The sequence below is a fragment of the Gopherus evgoodei genome, chromosome 13, assembly GCF_007399415.2.
Source record: "Gopherus evgoodei ecotype Sinaloan lineage chromosome 13, rGopEvg1_v1.p, whole genome shotgun sequence".
Classification (NCBI taxonomy): domain Eukaryota; kingdom Metazoa; phylum Chordata; order Testudines; family Testudinidae; genus Gopherus; species Gopherus evgoodei.
Window position 1 is genome coordinate 32,651,621 of NC_044334.1, and position 16,893 is coordinate 32,668,513.

The following is a 16,893-nucleotide window of genomic DNA, read 5'->3' on the forward strand; positions in this document are numbered from 1 at the left end:
CGTGGTGCTGTGGCACTGAACAGCAGCATCCTCTCCCCTCCCCTCCCCGGTGGCAGACGGTACAGTACAAAATGACTGATAATCGTCCTTATCATCCTGCGAGTGCTCCTGGCTGGCCTCGGTGAGGTCGGCCGGGGGAGCCTGGGGTAAAAAGAGGAATGAGTCCCAGTCATTCCCGGCAGATGGTACAGAACAGCTGGTAACCATCTTCATCATAGCAACTGGGGGCTGAGCTCCATCAGCCCCCCCACCCCTTTCATGTCTAAAGAAAGTCCAGGCAGTACATAATCTATCATAGCAGCTGGAGGCTGCCTCCCCCTCATTTTATCTCACTAAAAAGTCAGTGTTTCTTATTCCTGCATTCTTTATTACTTCATCACACAAATGGGGGGACCCTGCAACGGTAACCCAGGAGGGTTGGGGGAGGAGGGAAGCAATGAGTGGGGTTGTTGCAGGGGCACCCCCTAGAATGGCATGCAGCTCATCATTTCTGCGGGATCTGACACGGAGCGGCTGTGCTCTCTGGTACACTGGTTCTCTAGTACACTTGCCCCATATTCTAGGCAGGACTGACTCTATTTTTAGATAAAACATAAAGGAGGGAATGACCTGCGGAGTCATTCCCCTTTTTGTCTTTGTGCCCCCGGCCAACCTCAGCGAAGGCCAGCCAGGAGCACCCATGACAGCAGCAGATGGTACAGAACGACTGATAACCATCATCTCATCGCCAATTTACAATGGCACAGCAGACAGTACAGAACGACTGATAACTGTCATCTCATCGCCAATTTACAATGGCATGGCAGATAGTACAATAGGGATGGTAACCGTCTCTGCTACTTTGCAAAGGCAAATGAATGCTGCTGTGTAGCACTGCAGTACCATCTCTGTCAGCAGCATCCAGTACACATACGGTGACAGTGACAAAAGGCAAAACAGGCTCCATGGTTGCCATGCGATGGCGTCTGCCAGGGCAATCCAGGGAAAAAGGGCGCGAAATGATTGTCTGCCGCTGTTTTCACGGAGGAAGGATTGAGTGACAACATTTACCCAGAATCACCCGCGACACTGTTTTTGCACCATCATGCATTGGGATCTCAACCCAGAATTCCAATGGGTGGGGGAGACTGCGAGAACTATGGGATAGCTACCCACAGTGCAACGCTCCAGAAATTGACGCTAGCCTCTGTACATCGACGCACACCGCTGAATTATTGTGCTTTGTCTGGCCGCGTGCACTTGACTTTATACAATCTGTTTTACAAAACCGGTTTATGTAAAATCGGAATAATCCTGTAGTGTAGACGTACCCTTAGAGTACCTCTATACTGCAATACAGGACCCAAGACACAGCCATGGCTGGCCCAGGTCAGCTGGTGTGGGCTGCAGGGCTAAAAATTGCAGTGCTGACATTCAGGCTTGGGCTGGAGGCCAGGCTCTGAAACACCACAAGAGGGGTGGCTCTCAGAACCCAAACTCCAGCTCCCAAAGGTCTACCCTGCTATTTTTAGACCAGGACCGCACAACATGCGGGCCGCATGCGGCCCTCATAGGCCTACTGTCTGGCCCGCGGGCAAGCGGTAGGGGGGGCTTCCAGGTTCACCCCCTGCCTGGAAGGCGGGGGAGCAACCTCACAGCCTTGTGCTTCCGGGCAGTCAGAGCGCAATGTGCGTGCGCGGGGCTGTGAGGTCGGCCCTCCCACCCCCAGGCAGGGGGCGAACCCAGCAGCCGCGCTTCTGACCGGGTTCACCCCCTGCTGGGAAGGCGGGGGGCCCGACCTCACAGCCCTGCGCTCCGACTGCCCGGACGGCCAGAAGCGCGGCTGCCAGGTTTGCCCCCTGGCCGGGAGGGGGACGAGGAGCAACCTCACAGCCTCGCGCTTCTGACCCTCCAGGCAGTCGGAGCGCAGTGCACGCGAGGCTGTGAGGTCGGTCCTCCCCCCCCTCGGCCCCCAGGCAGAGGGCGAACCTGGCAGCCATGCTTCTGACCAGGCGCCTCCGTCTCCCGCTCCCCCTGCCTGGGGTTCAGCATCACTTCCGGGGGCGCTGAAGTGGGAAGCACTGGGCACAAGGCAGAGCTGGTAAGTGCAACGAGAGGAGAGGCACCCGGCCTGGGCTCGAGCCGCAGCAGGGGCTGGGGTCAGAGGGTGGTCTGGTTCAGAGGGGCTGGGCTCGGAGCTAGGGGTCAGGGCTGTGGGGGGCTGGGGTCAGCGGGGTGTCTGGTTCAGAGGGGCTGGGCTCGGAGCTGGGGGTCAGGGCTGTGGGGGGATGGGGTCAGCGGGGTGTCCGGTTCAGAGGAGCTGGGCTCAGAGCTGGGGGTCAGGGCTGGGGGCTCAGAGAGGCTTACCATACTGCTTACCCCTGCCTCCCCCCTCTCCCGGAGCCTCAGCGCGCCGCATCCAGGAGTGGCCCTGGACAGTGCTGCAGCAGCCTGGCTCCAGCGGGGCATGAGCTCCCACCACTAGGCTGCAGCTGACAGCCCCACCCCCTTACCACATGGCTCTGAGCAGGAGGAGCTCAGGCCTAGCTGGAGCAACACTGCTGCAGCGCTGTCCAGGGCTGCTCCTGGATGTGGCACGCTGAGGTGCCGGAGGAAGGTGAAGGCAGAGGCAGGATGGAGCCTCCGACATTCTCGTGGGGGCCCCTGCGGTGCCTGGGGCAAATTGCCCCTCTTGCCCCCCCCGGCAGCCCTGCGTGTGTGTGTTGCACCTGCCCTGTCCCGACTGCTGCCCCCTTCCCTGGTCCAGGGACCTTACCCCTCCCTGGCCCCTATCACACTGCTTCCCCCCCCCAGGCTCCCTGCAGCCCCTATGTTTGTGTGTTGGACAGTCACATCCAATCCCTTTACACTGCCCCCCTTTCCTCTCCCTGGCTTAGTTCATAGCCCCAGAAAATCCCTTCAAACTGTCCCCCTTTTCCCCTCCCCTTCTTTCATGGGGGGATGATGAACCAAGAGGGTGGGTGGACAGGTAGTGGCAGTGAGGCTTTATACTTGGGGGGGTGAGGAGGCGAGTGGCGAGTTGGTGGCTAGAGGGCGACATCCATTTTCAGTATTTTAATTTGCGGTACTGCTGCGTGCAGTAATATAGTGACCTCTAGGGGGTTGAAGAGGGGTGTAATGGTGGGGCTGAGCAGGGAGAGGGCGGGTCCTATTTTACTGCTGTGATCTGGTTACCCTATGTGTGCCATTTCTTTCCCCCTCTACAGGCTTCCACACACTGTCAGTGCTTTGCTAGTGTGCCACGCGCCGTGAGAGATCTCTTCTCTTTGTGTGTGACTGTGAGTGTTTCCCTTGTGTGTGAATTTATTCAACAAAACCTTGAGCTTCATAATGGCTACCATGAGTGACAAGAAAAAGAGAAAAACAGAATCAGAGCACAGAGTTTTCAACACTGAATGGACAAATAAATATTTATGTACTGTTTCCAAAGACAAAATACTGTGCCTCGTGTGTCACGAAACGTTAGTCGTTCCGAAAGAATACAATCTTCGGCAGCACTTTGAAACTAAACATCCCAATCTCGCCAAATTGAACACAAATGAAAAAATAATTAAAACAGCCAGTTTAGTGAAAAACCTTAGTGGAGAACAGCAAATTTTCAAGAAAGTGAGCACTGAGAACGATACGGTTACTAAAGTAAGCTTTCAAATTTCTAAAGAAATTGCTGCTGCTGGGAAATGCTTCACAGAAGGCGAGTTTTTAAAAAACTGTATGTTGATTGCTGTATCTGAGTTATGTCCAGAAAAGGGACTATTTGAGAATGTCAGTCTATCACGCATGACTGTACAGAGAATAGCTGACATTTCTACCAATCTGAGTGATCAGTTAAAGCAGAGAGTCAGTGAATTCTGCTTTTACTCCCTAGCTAGGGATGAAAGCATCGATTTAAAAGACACCACCCAACTTCTCATTTTTATTAGAGGTATTGATAAAAACTTTGAAATTACTGAAGAACTTGTTGGCATGTGCTCCATGACGGGTCGCACAACAGGAAAAGAAATCTACAGTGAAGTGATAAAGTGCATGAATGATAAATTGGGATTAGATTTCACAAACCTGGTGGCCATTTGTACTGATGGTGCTCCAGGTATGTGAGGGAAAAAATGTTGGAGCACTTAGTCTTCTTGAAGAATTTATCGGGAGACAAATAACCAAATATCACTGCATTATACATCAGCAAGTTTTGTGTAGCGAAGTCTTAAAATTTTAGCATGTAATGTCAGTGGTAGTTTCCATTGTAAACTACATCCATTCTAGAGGATTAAAACATAGGACATTTCGAGCCTTTCTTGAAGGGGAAGATGCCAAGTGCAGCGACTTAATCTACCATACAGAAGTGAGGTGGTTGAGTCAAGAAAGAGTGCTCCAGTGTTTCGTTGCTTTGAAAGAGGAGGTAGCAAAATTCCTAGAAAATGGGCCAATAGAATTCCCAGAGCTTGAAAATGAGTCCTGGAATCAAGATCTTTTTCTTTTGTGATATTACAGCACATCTGAATGATCTCAACATTCAACTTCAGGGAAAAAATCAACGTATATGTCAAATGTGTGCAGCAGTGAAAGCTTTCAAAATGAAACTGAAACTTTTCAGAAGTCAGCTGTCAAAAAGTGAAATGTGTCCCTTTCCCATTTCTGCACAGCATATCCCTCAGCACAAACATGCCGAGTTAGGAGAAAAATACCCAAAGCACATCAATCTTTTGACTGAAGAATTTCACAGAAGACTTACTTTGTCTGTCTAAAGAAGAAGACATCCAGTTGAAGCTGACTGAAGATCTCTTTTCTGTGGATCCAGAGGAAGTGCCACTACATTTGCAGTTGGAGATTATTGAACTTCAATGTTCGGCAGTTTACTGAAATAAGCACAGAGAACTTAGCCTGTGGGACTTCTACAAAAGTCTGGACGATGAAAAATACAAGAATCTTATCAAAGTTGCACTGAAAACATTCAGCATTTTTGGAAGCACTTATTTATGTGAACAAACATTTTCCATCATGAACATGAATAAAAACAAGCAACGTTCTTCTCTGACAACCATTTGGAAGACATTATGAAAATATCCACTTCAAATATGACCGCTGAATATGACAAGCTTGTCGCTGAAAAGAGATGTAATATCTCTCATTAAATTTGCAAGGTAATTATGAAAAGTACAAATGTTTTCTTTCAACGGAACAGGTGTTTTTCATTTTTACATGATTCATAAAAAAATTTAAATAATTTAAAAAATTGTTTGCTTTATTAAGAATTTTTCAATTAAAGTATCACTCCCCACCCCCAACCCTTCCTTTTCGGCCCACAGCTGTTTCGGCGGGGCAGTGCTGGGCAAGGAAGGTTTGTTTCCATGGTGCGGGCAGCGCTGGGTTGGGGGGATGTGTTTTGGGAGGTGTTGCAGGGTGGTTACCCCGCTCCTGCCCTGAAGGACTTAAAACAGCCCTGAGAGAGGGCTGTGGCAGGGGAAAAGCTGAGCTGATTGGGGAAGCCATCCCAGCTGGCCTGTATAAACAGGCTGTGGGCCAGAGGAAGTCTCTCTCTGCTTGTAGAGAGAGAAGGGTCTGGCTGCTAGGGAGCTGAGTAGGGTACGGGGGGAGTGGAGCAGGGTTGGGGGAAGGCTAGAGGAGCATGGGAGCTCCAGCCTGGAAAACCCCCAAGCTGTGGCCCTATCTAAGGGCCTAAGACCAGTACCGGGGCAGCCCAGCTATAGAGGAAGGCAGCAGGTCCAAACCCAATCTTGCCTGTGATGAGTGGCTGATATACTGCAGTCTGCCCCAGGGTGTGGGGGCTAGTTGGTGACTGGCAGTAGCTTGTACTGAGGTAAGGTGGGGATTAGAGGCTTGGGGGTTCCCTAGAGAGGGGAGACCCAGAGCCAGAGTGTGGGGGTATTGCCAGGGTGCAGCACCCCAGATCAAAGGGCACTGGAGTCCAGGAGGGACACAAAGCCAGCGGCAGTGGGACACCGGCCTGCTGAGGGCACTCCAATGGCTGGATGAGCTAATTCCCAAGAAGACCAACAGGTGGTGCAGCTGGGGTGAGTCCTGCTTGCTTACACAGGGGCTGAGTGGTGCGCGGCGGGGGGGGGGGTTAGCGGGGCTGGGTGGTGCTGAGGGAGGGGGTGTTTCAGTAGGGCTGGAGGGGTTTGGCCCTCAGCTGTTTTCTTTGGAGTAATATGGCCCTCACCGCTTTGAGTTGTGCAGGCCTGTTTTAGGCTTACTGCCGGAGCCCAGCAGTTCACCCTGGAGCAGTTATGGGCCTCCTGACTCTGAATGTCGGCCCCCATCTGTTGGGGAAGAGGGATTTCTTTTAGAACTTCACCTAGAAGTTCAATGACCTGGGAACAGACTTAATCCAAACCCAGGACTAGAATTCAGGCTATTTTGAATCTTTTTCCTTTTGATTTGATTAATAATCAAACCCATTTGGAGCTTTTCTTAGGTCCTTGCCCCCCGGTTTCCATTCCAGAACTCCTGGGCGCTGAGCTCTCTCCCCCCGTGCTTCCCGGGGCAGGACGCAAAGAGCTGACTCCAGCAGCTGACCCGGCTGGGGTGTGTGTGTGTCACATGACCACAACAGGCACAAAGGGTGAAGCGCCTCACCGTGCCCAGCCTTTGTTCTGGCTCCGGGATCACAGAGAACAGCGCCCGTAACCAGGGTAAGGCGCCAGCCAGCCTCCTGTTACAACAGCGAGTTTTGGGACAAAATCCCGAGACTGGAGCATTCGGGGCAGAAAGCCCCCCAAACACAATGGGAACTGCTGTATTATTGCAGCTAGTTTCAGAGCCACTCAGGCTAGCAGACTGGCTGCAGGTCAGAAGACCCTCGGCTTCAGTCAGAACTCCAGGCAGCCCAGGATTTCCAGGGACGAGCCCATTATCGGGTGTAACTTTCGCCCCCTGCTCGTTTTGTTTACGAGCAAGAGAGGCAGATTTCCGTCCCTCTCTGGGTCCTAAAGCCCACTGTCAGTGGTTTGCTCAGGGCTGGTGTTTGCAGGGCACGTGCTTTGTTACACATTTAGCACGTCTTCTTGCTTTGTTCCAGCAGGATGAAGCCCAGCAGAGGCGATGAAGTGTTGTATGGCTGCTTCTCTGAACCTCTCGTATTGGCACTAGTGGCTGGGGCGCTCTTGTCCAGTCCTGTGGGGAAACTGGCAGCAGGAGAATAGTAAAGCTCTAGAGCTGAATCTCTCCAAGTGTCTAAGGCACCATAATATCTGGAGCAGGAATTTTCTGGCCCACAGGAAGGGAAGGGGACCTGGCTTCCTTCCAAGGAGAGGGTTCCCATATCCTGTGAGTTTGGGGAGGCTCTGGAGAATCCATGCAGCAGGCCAGCCCTTATCCGAGCCCTCTCTTTATGGGCAGTTGTGTTATTACAGGCTGCAGAAGCAGACAAGGAACCTATGCAGCAGCTCCTAGTGGGCAGACAGAATACAATGGTGATAACTGCTATATAAAAATCTTAATGGAATTAGCGCTGACACCTATGAGTCCACTCTTTCCTCCTGGCCATTTCCCTCCCTTGATCACCATGACCACGCAATGTTTGCATAGCCTGGAGAAGGGCAGACATTGCCTCAAAGAAGAGTGAATCACTTAAACAATTTAAAGTGCACCAGTACTCGTCACTTGCTGAATACTGGCCTGGCCTGACTGTTAGGAGTGTTTGCAGTTCCGTGTCTCTAGTACTCGAACATGTGTCATCAGCTGTGTCTGCATAATCTGCTGCTGCTTTATTTAGGGGTCTAGATGTGAGGACAGTAAAAGGAGCCTTCTGTGTCCATCAGGCCTGCCAGAATTGCCAGCAGCTGATGAGCTCTGAGGCCAGTGAAAGGAATGGCTACTGTTCAGGAGGGCAAGGGGGGTGTGCACTGGGTAGAGACTGGGTTTAATGCTACCTGAGAGATCCACAGTCAGTGGGGCTGAACTTCAGGTTTACTGGGTTAACATCTATAAATAGTGAGCCAAACGCTGCAGTCAGTTACACCTGATCCAGAGATGCTCCCTGGACTTCAGTAAGGGGAGTTCTATCCCATAACCGAGGCCAGGATTCAGCCCACTGTTCCCTTAGCATGTGCATAACCCCAGTGCTATTGGTGGCCATGAATGATCCAGCCGTTTTTGCTTGTTTCTGATGCTATTTCTAGGTGTCTGTCCTAGCCCGTTCAGAGCTGGGGGAGGGCATCCTTGGGATGCAGCAGTTTCCTAGGTCTGGGACATGGAAATGGTTTGAGTAGCTCTTTCCCCCTCCCCAGCTCCACGTCCCTCACAGCCAGCACCAAGAGCTTCTCTAGCAGTTCACAGGCATTCAGCAGGCCGGACTTTCCCCTCACACTTGTGTAAATCAGTAGTAGCTCCTGTGAAGTTAAACCAGTGTGAAACTGACTCGCTTGTCAGGGCTGTCTGACCCTGCATTGTTCTGCTGTTATTTGCCCAGGAGAAGGGGCTGAAAGCTTCAGTCCGCCTGGTTAAGATGTCCAACATACTATCTGTACAAGAACAGGAGACTGTCCATGAGGGCGGATTACCAGGAGTGTGCAAAAAGAAGCAGGAAAGAAAAGCAGTTGCACCTCCTTGCAGCTTTAGCTCTCTGGGTTTCTCTTCATTTTCCACTCAGCCAAAGTCCTTTCTCTTTCTGCTGACTTAGCTCCTGAACCCAAGCAGAGGATCCTGTTGCGACACTTCTCTGGTTTAATCAGTGACCTCTAAGGAATCTGCAGATCAGTGTGTGGCCTCCCTGCCAGGGCTTTGATCACATCTCCCCACTGCCTTCCCTCCTACTGCAGATATGGAGCCCAGGATGTTGCAGCTCCTTTTCGTCCTCCATGTCTTGGCCTTCCCAGTCCAGCTCTGTGGTGAGTACAGAAGCTTTCTACATGCATTCTTCCTGTATCATGAGAGACTTTTAGAGGCTCCTCACTTCCGCTCAATGCATGCATCGATTAATACATGCAGACCCCCACCAGGGTAGATGGAAGCTCCTCTTGTCTTCTCATTAAAAATAAACCATTGCTGAGTATTGGTGCTGCAGTAGGGAGTGCTCTTCCCTGTAAGTCAGTATTGGAGCAATGCTAGGAACTCCTTGGGCTGCTGAACATATGTCACAAGACATAACAGAGTCCTGACTGTTTGTGAGCATTGAAGAGTCCAGATGGTTTTGTTGAGATCAAGGGTGTTCGCCTTGATTTCCTCCTGACCAAATCCCCTTGTGATTTTATGCCAGGCTTAATCACTTCCTGCTTTAAACTGTTTTGTTGTGTACTGGGAAACAGATGCTGTCTTCCTCTTCAGAGGTGGCTGTTTTTCACTAGTGGGCGGCATGATTTGCATCTTCTGGGATTGTTGATGATGGAAAGCATTGTATAAATGTTGGGCATTTGTCTCTTGGCTAAGAACGAGCTTGAACTTCCCGACAGAGCCCTGGTCTGCCCACGAGCAGCCCTAGGTTCCTGCATGTCTGCAGTCACTGGAGGAGTATTGCATATACTTGTTTCAGCTTCTCTCTTCCAAGTAGTTTCTCTTTGGTGCTTGTGTCTGGCTCACTTGGTTTTTATTTCCTCTCCATTTCCTGGAGTGATGACAGTTTTCCTCTGAGCTGCAGGAGGTGAAAGGCCCTCAGATACCATGGCAATGAGCACCATGTACAGCCCTGGATAAAAGGTGCAGACGATAAGCTCAGAGTATGGCTACGCTTGCAGACCTAGAGTGCTTTGAGTTAAACCAGCCTTTGAGCGCAATAGGGAAAGCCCTGCAGTCTGTCCACACTGACAGCTTCAAGTGCACTGGCGTGGCCACGTCTGCAGCACTTGCAGCGGCATTGGGAGTGGTGCATTATGTGCAACTATCCCAGCATACGGGCAACTATCCCAGCATACAAGTGGCTGCAACATACTCTTCAAATGGGGTGGTGGGGGGCAATGTGACAGGGAGTGTGTTGTGTGTATGTGGTTTTTTGGGGGCCGAGAGCATGTCAGCATGCTGTCTTGTAAGTTCAGACAGCTGCAGACCTCCCCCCAGCATTCCACAGTAATGGCTTGCATGCCAGCTGTCAGAAATGGAGCTTTGAAAGGGCATTTCTGCATTTCTGCATTCCTACAGTTCAAAACAGTGACAAGAGTGGCCACTTGATTTAAGGGATTATGGGACGTTTCTGGAGACCGATCAGAGTTCAGTAACACAACGCCTCCTTCACACTGACGCCTGGACGTTGTCACCAAGGCGCAGCAAATGTTATTCCACTTGCCGAGGTGGAGAACCAGCAGCGCTATAGCCGCGGAGTCAGAGGGCTCTACATGCCTTACCAGTGTGGACAGTGAGTGAGCTAGTGCGCCCAGGGCTCCTTTATTGCGCTGTAACTAGCAAGTGTAGCCAAGCCCGTAGTGTTGCGTTCCTTTTTTCACTGGAGTGCAGGGCAATTTATAGCTAACGTAGGCCACGTGGGAGCAAGCCCTGCCCTTGGTGTGAGCAAACCGCTTCTGTTGAATTGGGAGAGACCAGTGCACTGAATCACAGTATATCAGGGTTGGAAGGGACCTGAGGAGGTATCTGGTCCAACCCCCTGCTCAAAGCAGGACCAATCCCAACTAAATCATCCCAGCCAGGGCTTTGGCAAGCCTCACCTTAAAAACCTCTAAGGAAGATTTGTGTCCCTGCTTTATGTCCCTCTCCTCCTTCTCCACACCTTATGTTTTTCTAAAGTTAATGTAATCCTCTGAGGTCCCTGGAGCCTATCTGTGCCCAGAGCAGACACAGCATGGGGAGCAGCAATGGATGTCTCCCCCTTCCCAATGCATTAATCCTGACCTGGAGGGACCTCCTTCCTCTAGTAGAATGTAGGGTGAAAGCATGGCCCCACTGAAGTCATTGTGAGTTTTATTACTGAACAGGGACCAGGGTTTCACCTTTGGTCTCCATGTCTTCTTGACCCTTGGCCTCTCAGCTAGGAGTGCCAGCCAGGGTGCCTAGTAGTGCCAGTTATGATGCCCCCCAGGGGTGAGGACACCTGTCCCCTACAGAGTTGTCCAAGACTCCCAATATATTTCATGCAGACCACCAGCCAGATGGGACCAACTTTGTCATTGCTTACTTAGGACCAGATTCCAATGGGTGGCTTAGAGTCAGAAGGCTCCATATCTCCTTCCCGGTTCCCTTAGTCATAGAGTCCTCTAGATTAGTAACATGCTATTTCATACCAGTGAGGCCATGTAGCAGGCACATTCCTTGGGTGCATTCAGCTCTTCAGTTGTTCTTTTAATTGTACATGGGCCATGACTGATGGCTTCTCTCCCTGCTGCCCCATGGCCAGAGTCTCTCTTAGAGGAATCCTGCTTTCCAAGGCTCAAAACAGGCTCTCTAAAATAAGACTCCTCTCTCTCCAGTAGCTGTGTGTGTTCCAGGAAAGACCTGTCCATGTGCAGCCAGAGCTGCTGCTGCCTCCCTTTATTAGGGAACATATCATCTTCTTCTCCCCCAAAGTACCTTCCCACCCTGCTGAAACCAAAGCAACTGACCTTCCCAACCCAGACCAGAGTGGGGGCAACCAGTTTGGATCCAGTTGCCCTGTCGGTAAGCCATTGTTTCCTTCCCTCTCATGTGAACAGCCTCCAGCACCTGCAGGAGATGGGCTGTTAGTGAGGCTGGCTTACTGAATAAGATTTAACAGACTGTATAAAGCACCAGGCATCTGTGCTCCGTCCCTTCCAGGCCATCCATGAGTTTGGCCTCAAATTGAAGGTAAGGGCACAATTCTGAATTTGAAAAGTTTGAACCCAGAATGTTTGATTCCAGCTTAAGGACTCTGCTCTTAATATTTTTACATAAAAAAACCAACCCTTAGTGAATTAGAGTTAGCAGGGACTGAACCAGCACCCTCCAGAGCTAGAGGCATGACTGCCTCTTGCCTGGGCTAAACCAGATCTCTGAGCAAGAATGCTGTCATGGAGTATGTCTACGCTATGGGATTATTCCGATTTTACATAAACCGGTTTTGTAAAACAGGTTGTATAAAGTCGAGTGCATGCGGCCACACTAAGCACATTAATTTGGTGGTGTGCGTCCATGGTCCGAGGCTAGCATCGATTTCTGGAGCGTTGCACTGTGGGTAGCTATCCCATAGTTCCCGCAGTCTCCCCCGCCCATTGGAAATCTGGCTTGAGACCCCAATGCATGATGGTGCAAAAACAGTGTTGCGGGTGATTCTGGGTAAATGTCGTCACTTATTCCTTCCTCCGTGTCTGCCGTTGCTTTCAATCATTTCGCGCCCTTTTTCCCTGGATTGCCCTGGCAGACGCCATAGCATGGCAATCATGGAGCCCGTTCAGCTTTTTTTACTGTCACCGTATGTCTACTGGATGTTGCTAACAGACGCGGTATTGCAGCGCTACACAGCAGCATTCATTTCCCTTTGCAAGATAGCAGAAATGGTTATCAGTCGTTCTGTACCGTCTGCTGCTGTCATGGGTGCCCCTGGCTGAGGTCGGCCGGGGGCACAAAGACAAAAATGGGAATTACTCCCCGAGTCAATCACTCCTTTATGGTATCTAAAAATAGTCAGCCCTGCCTAGAATATGGGGCAAGTGTACCAGAGAGCACAGCCGCTCCATGTCAGATCCTGCAGAAATGATGAGCTACATGCCATTCTAGGTGGTGCCCCTGCAACAACCCCACCCGTTGCTTCCCTGCTCCCCCAACCCTCCTGGGCTACCGTGGCAGTGTCCCCCCATTTGTGTGATGAAGTAATAAAGAATGCAGGAATAAGAAGCACTGACTTGTTAGTGAGAGAAAATGAGGGGGAGGCAGCCTCCAGCTGCTATGATAGTCCAGGCAGGACATTAAACGGTGCGGGGGAGAGGAGCCCAGCATCCTGCTGCTATAATAGTCCAGACAGTACAGAATCTTTTCTTTACACATGAAAGGGAGGGGGCTGATGGCGCTCAGCCCCCAGTTGCTATGATGAAGATGTTACCAGCTGTTTTGTACCATCTACTGGGAATGACTGGGAGTCATTCCTATTTTTACCCAGGTGCCCCCGGCCGACCTCACCTGAGGCCAGCCAGGAGCACTCACAGGCTGATGACAAGGATGGTTACCAGTCCTACTGCCTGTCTGCCACCGGGGAAGGGAGGAGAGAGGATGCTGCTGTTCATTGTCCCAGCACTGTGTCTACCAGCAGCATGCAGTATACATACGGTGACCTTGGAAAAAAAGTCAACAAACGATTTTTTCCCCTTTTCTTTCACGGGGCAGGGAGGGGGAGTAAATTGACGAGATATACCCTGAACCCGGACAATGTGTTTGACCCTACAGGCATTGGGAGCTCAGCCAAGAATGCAAATGCTTTTCGGAGACTGCTGGGGACTCTGGGATAGCTGGAGTCCTCAGTCCCCCCTCCCTCTCTCCATGAGCTTCCATTTGATTCTTTGGCTTTCCATTATGCTTGTCACGCAGCACTGTGTTGTGGACTCTGTATCATAGCCTGGAGATTTTTTTTCAAATGCTTTGTCATTTTGTCTTCTGGAACGGAGCTGTGATAGAACAGATTTGTCTCCCCGTACAGCGATCAGATCCAGTTTCTCCCGTATGGCCCATGCTGGAGCTCTTTTTGGATTTGGGACTGCATCACCACCCGTGCTGATCAGAGCTCCACGCTGGGCAAACAGGAAATGAAATTCAAAAGTTTGCAGGGCTTTTCCTGTCTATCTGGCCACTGCATCCAAGTTCAGATTGTGACCGCTCTGGACAGCAATGGTGCACTGTGGGATACCGCCCGGAGGCCAATACCATCGATTTGCAGCCACGCTAACCCTAATCCGATATGGTAATACCAATTTCAGTGCTACTCCTCTCGTCGAGGAGGAGTACAGAAACCAGTTTAAAGAGTGCTTTATGTCGATATAAAGGGCCTCGTGTGGACGGGTGCAGCGTTAAATCGGTTTAACCTGCTAAAATCGGTTTAAACGCTTAGTGTAGACCAGGCCACAGGCTCTTAAATATCTCTGTGGTTCAGCAACTACGGCATGCCCCATTGCGTGAGCCTGGGTTACATTTACATGAAAGCCTAGCCCTGATCTATACTGCAAACAAGTGTTGGTATAACTACAAAAATCCACAACCTGAGCGACACACAGGTGCACCAACCTAACTCCTGGTGTAGGCAGTGCTATGCTGACAGGAGGGCTTCTCCCACTGACACAGCTACCACCCAGGGCCATCCTTAAGCATATGCAGCATACGCAGCTGCATAGGGCATCCAAAAACTTGGGGTATCCCTGGGTCTTAGTGTCTACCCTTCCACCTCTTCCTATCCCTGTTCTGACCCTTCCTGCAGCCTCCCACAGGCAGGTTCCCACAGCTAGCTGCTACAGCCTGGTGAGTCTTCCTCTAGAGGGGACCTAGTAACTTAAAAGTGAAAGGTTTCAGAGTAGCAGTCGTGTTAGTCTGTATCTGCAAAAAACAGGAGTACTTGTGGTACCTTAGAGATTAACAAATTTATTTGAGCATAAGCTTTTGTGGGCTACAGCTCACTTCATCGGATGCATAGAATGGAACATACAGTAAGAAGATAGAGATACAGAGAACATGGAAAGGTGGAAGTTGCCGTACCAACTCTGAGGCTAATTAAGATGAGCTATTATCAGCAGGAGAAGAGAAACTTTTGTAGTGATCAAGATGGCCCATTTCAGACAAGAAGATGTGAGGATACTCAACATGGGGAAATCGATTCAATTTATGTAATGATCCAGCCACTCCCAATCTCTATTCAAGCCCAAGTTAATGGTACCTAGTTTGCAAATTAATTCCAGTTCAGCAGTTTCTCATTGGAGTCTGTTTTTGAAGCTTTTTTGTTGCAAAATTGCCAGCTTTAAGTCTGTTACTGAGTGATCAGAGAGGTTGACATGTTCTCTTACTGGTTTTTGAATGTGATGATTCCTGATGTCAGATTTGTGTCCGTTTTATTCTTTTGTGTAGAGACTGGCAAAACTGGACAATGTACCTGGCAGAGGGGCATTGCTGGCACATGATGGCATATATCACATTGGTAGGTGTGCACGTGACTGAGCCCCTGATGGCGTGGTTGATGTGATTAGGTTCTGTGATGATGTCACATCATATCAATTACATCACCCATGCCATCAGGGGTGAAATTTCATAAACAGGTCTATTGTTGTGGAGATCACACAAAGTAAATTAGTGTTCCCTTTTTCTAAAAGCAATGAACATTGTTATGAACACATTAAACCTCCGACTGATTAATTTAAAATGTCTTTGTTTCAGTCAGGTAAATAGGTAGTAATCTGGAATGGTTTAGGAGTACATTTAAAATATAAAATCAGTTTAGAAATACTGATTAAGAAAATCTAAAACAGAGAAGAGCTGCATCATATATTCCATCATATTTAATATTGTATTCAGCAAGACAGCTGACTTGCCCTTACTACAAAATTTTTGCAAATAGATCTGACAAACTTCAGGGTGTATCAAAAAACCTGTGACTGACTTTTTTTTTTTATTCCCAAATTTAGTGTTTTTTTTAATTAAGTATCTTCTGCTTGTCCAGTCTTCACCGTCTGGCATGCAGTAGAAAACATGTTCTGTTTTCTTTAGAAAGAAATTGCAGAAGAGGTTTTTTAAATGTCATTTGCTTCAATTGAGTTCAGGGATTTGGCTGGAAGGAGGTGAGGAAGGAGATAGTAGGAAGAGGGCAGGGCCTGGGCAGAGGGGGTGGGGCCTGAGCAGAGCAGGAGTGGAGTATGGGTGTGGCCACAGGCAGAAGAGGGGGGCTGGGGAGCTGGACTCCCCAAGTGGCAGCTTCACCCATTGCCCATGACACAGTAAGAGCGGGTCAGCTCTGCACACCCAGTGCGCACTGCAGTCTCCTCAGGCAGGGGCCGTAGTCACAGCTGAACGCATCAGCGCCGCGCATTCTGCATGAGGAAGAGGATCTCTGCGGTGAACTGTGACTCTCAGCCTCTGTGAGGTGGGCTAGGTGCCTCGGTATCCTCTGTTGCCTCATCCTCCCCCTGCCAGGCTGCGAGCCTGGGCTTCCATTGGGCATAGGGGCACCAGTTTAATAGTACTGCGTAGGGCCCCATAAATCCTAAGGACAGCCCTGCTACCACCGCTCGTTTCGGTGGTTTTGTAATGTCAGCAGCAGTGCTCTCTCCCATCGGCATAGAGTGGCTATGCGAACGATCTTACAGCAGCACTGCTGCATCCGTAGAGGTGTGCTGCTGTAAGCTTGCTAATGTAGACATGGCCTAAAAATCATGGATTGAACAGAGACATTGGGTTTATGGCTTATTACAACAGTCTATACCCCCTGCTCTTTTGTCCTGTGACTGCAGAAGTGTTAACAGACCACTCCACCTTGAATGGTGTCATGAAATATGTGCTAACTACCTATGCTGGAAGGGGAGGGTGCAAACAGACACTGTGGCCCCATCACTTTTTAAAGGGGGAGGGGGCAGACGGTGAGTGAGGGTGGCTTGGGGGCAAGAGATGGCATGGGAGCGGGGCCTTGGGGAAAGGGGAGCATGGGGGTGGGGTCTGGGGGAAATGGAGAGTTTGGGGGGGGGCGGGGAGGCCCAGGAGAAGGGGCAGCATGGAGCAGGGCCTCAGAGGGAAGAGGCAGGGTGCGGGACAAGGCCATGGTTTGTGCACCAGTGGCCCCTCCCAACTTTTAGGAAGCTTCTGCTGTTCCTGTACCTTGCCCACCGTGTCTCTCTAATATCCTGGGACCAACAATGCATACAACAATGAGAGATTCCAGAGCTATAGTTATGTGCAAGTAGTGTGTTAATTATTTGGCCATTTGTGCAGCCCCATCATACACATGGCCTGGAGGTAAACTGATTTCATCCTCTGATCTCCCTCTTGCAGCATGTCTAAGGCTGGAGAAAAGGCTGG

At 50.2% G+C, this 16,893-nt stretch overlaps 1 protein-coding gene across 7 annotated transcripts in view; it reads left to right on the forward strand.

Annotated features, from left to right (window-relative positions):
- Positions 1-4,580: 4,580 nt before the first annotated feature.
- Positions 4,581-16,893, forward strand: part of TCN2 (transcobalamin 2) — a 30,274-nt gene continuing 17,961 nt past the window's right edge. The window contains exons 1-3 of one of the 7 annotated variants that reach the window (XM_030582459.1): positions 6,540-6,647; positions 7,034-7,156; positions 8,636-8,843. In XM_030582459.1, coding sequence (XP_030438319.1) covers positions 8,777-8,843 — 67 coding nt within the window. In that variant the 5' untranslated portion in view covers positions 6,540-6,647; positions 7,034-7,156; positions 8,636-8,776. Of the gene's footprint in view, positions 5,136-6,392; positions 6,648-7,033; positions 7,157-7,207; positions 7,282-8,635; positions 8,844-16,893 lie in introns of those variants that run through there. The other 6 variants (XM_030582458.1, XM_030582462.1, XM_030582457.1 and 3 more) reach the window with 6 other exon arrangements.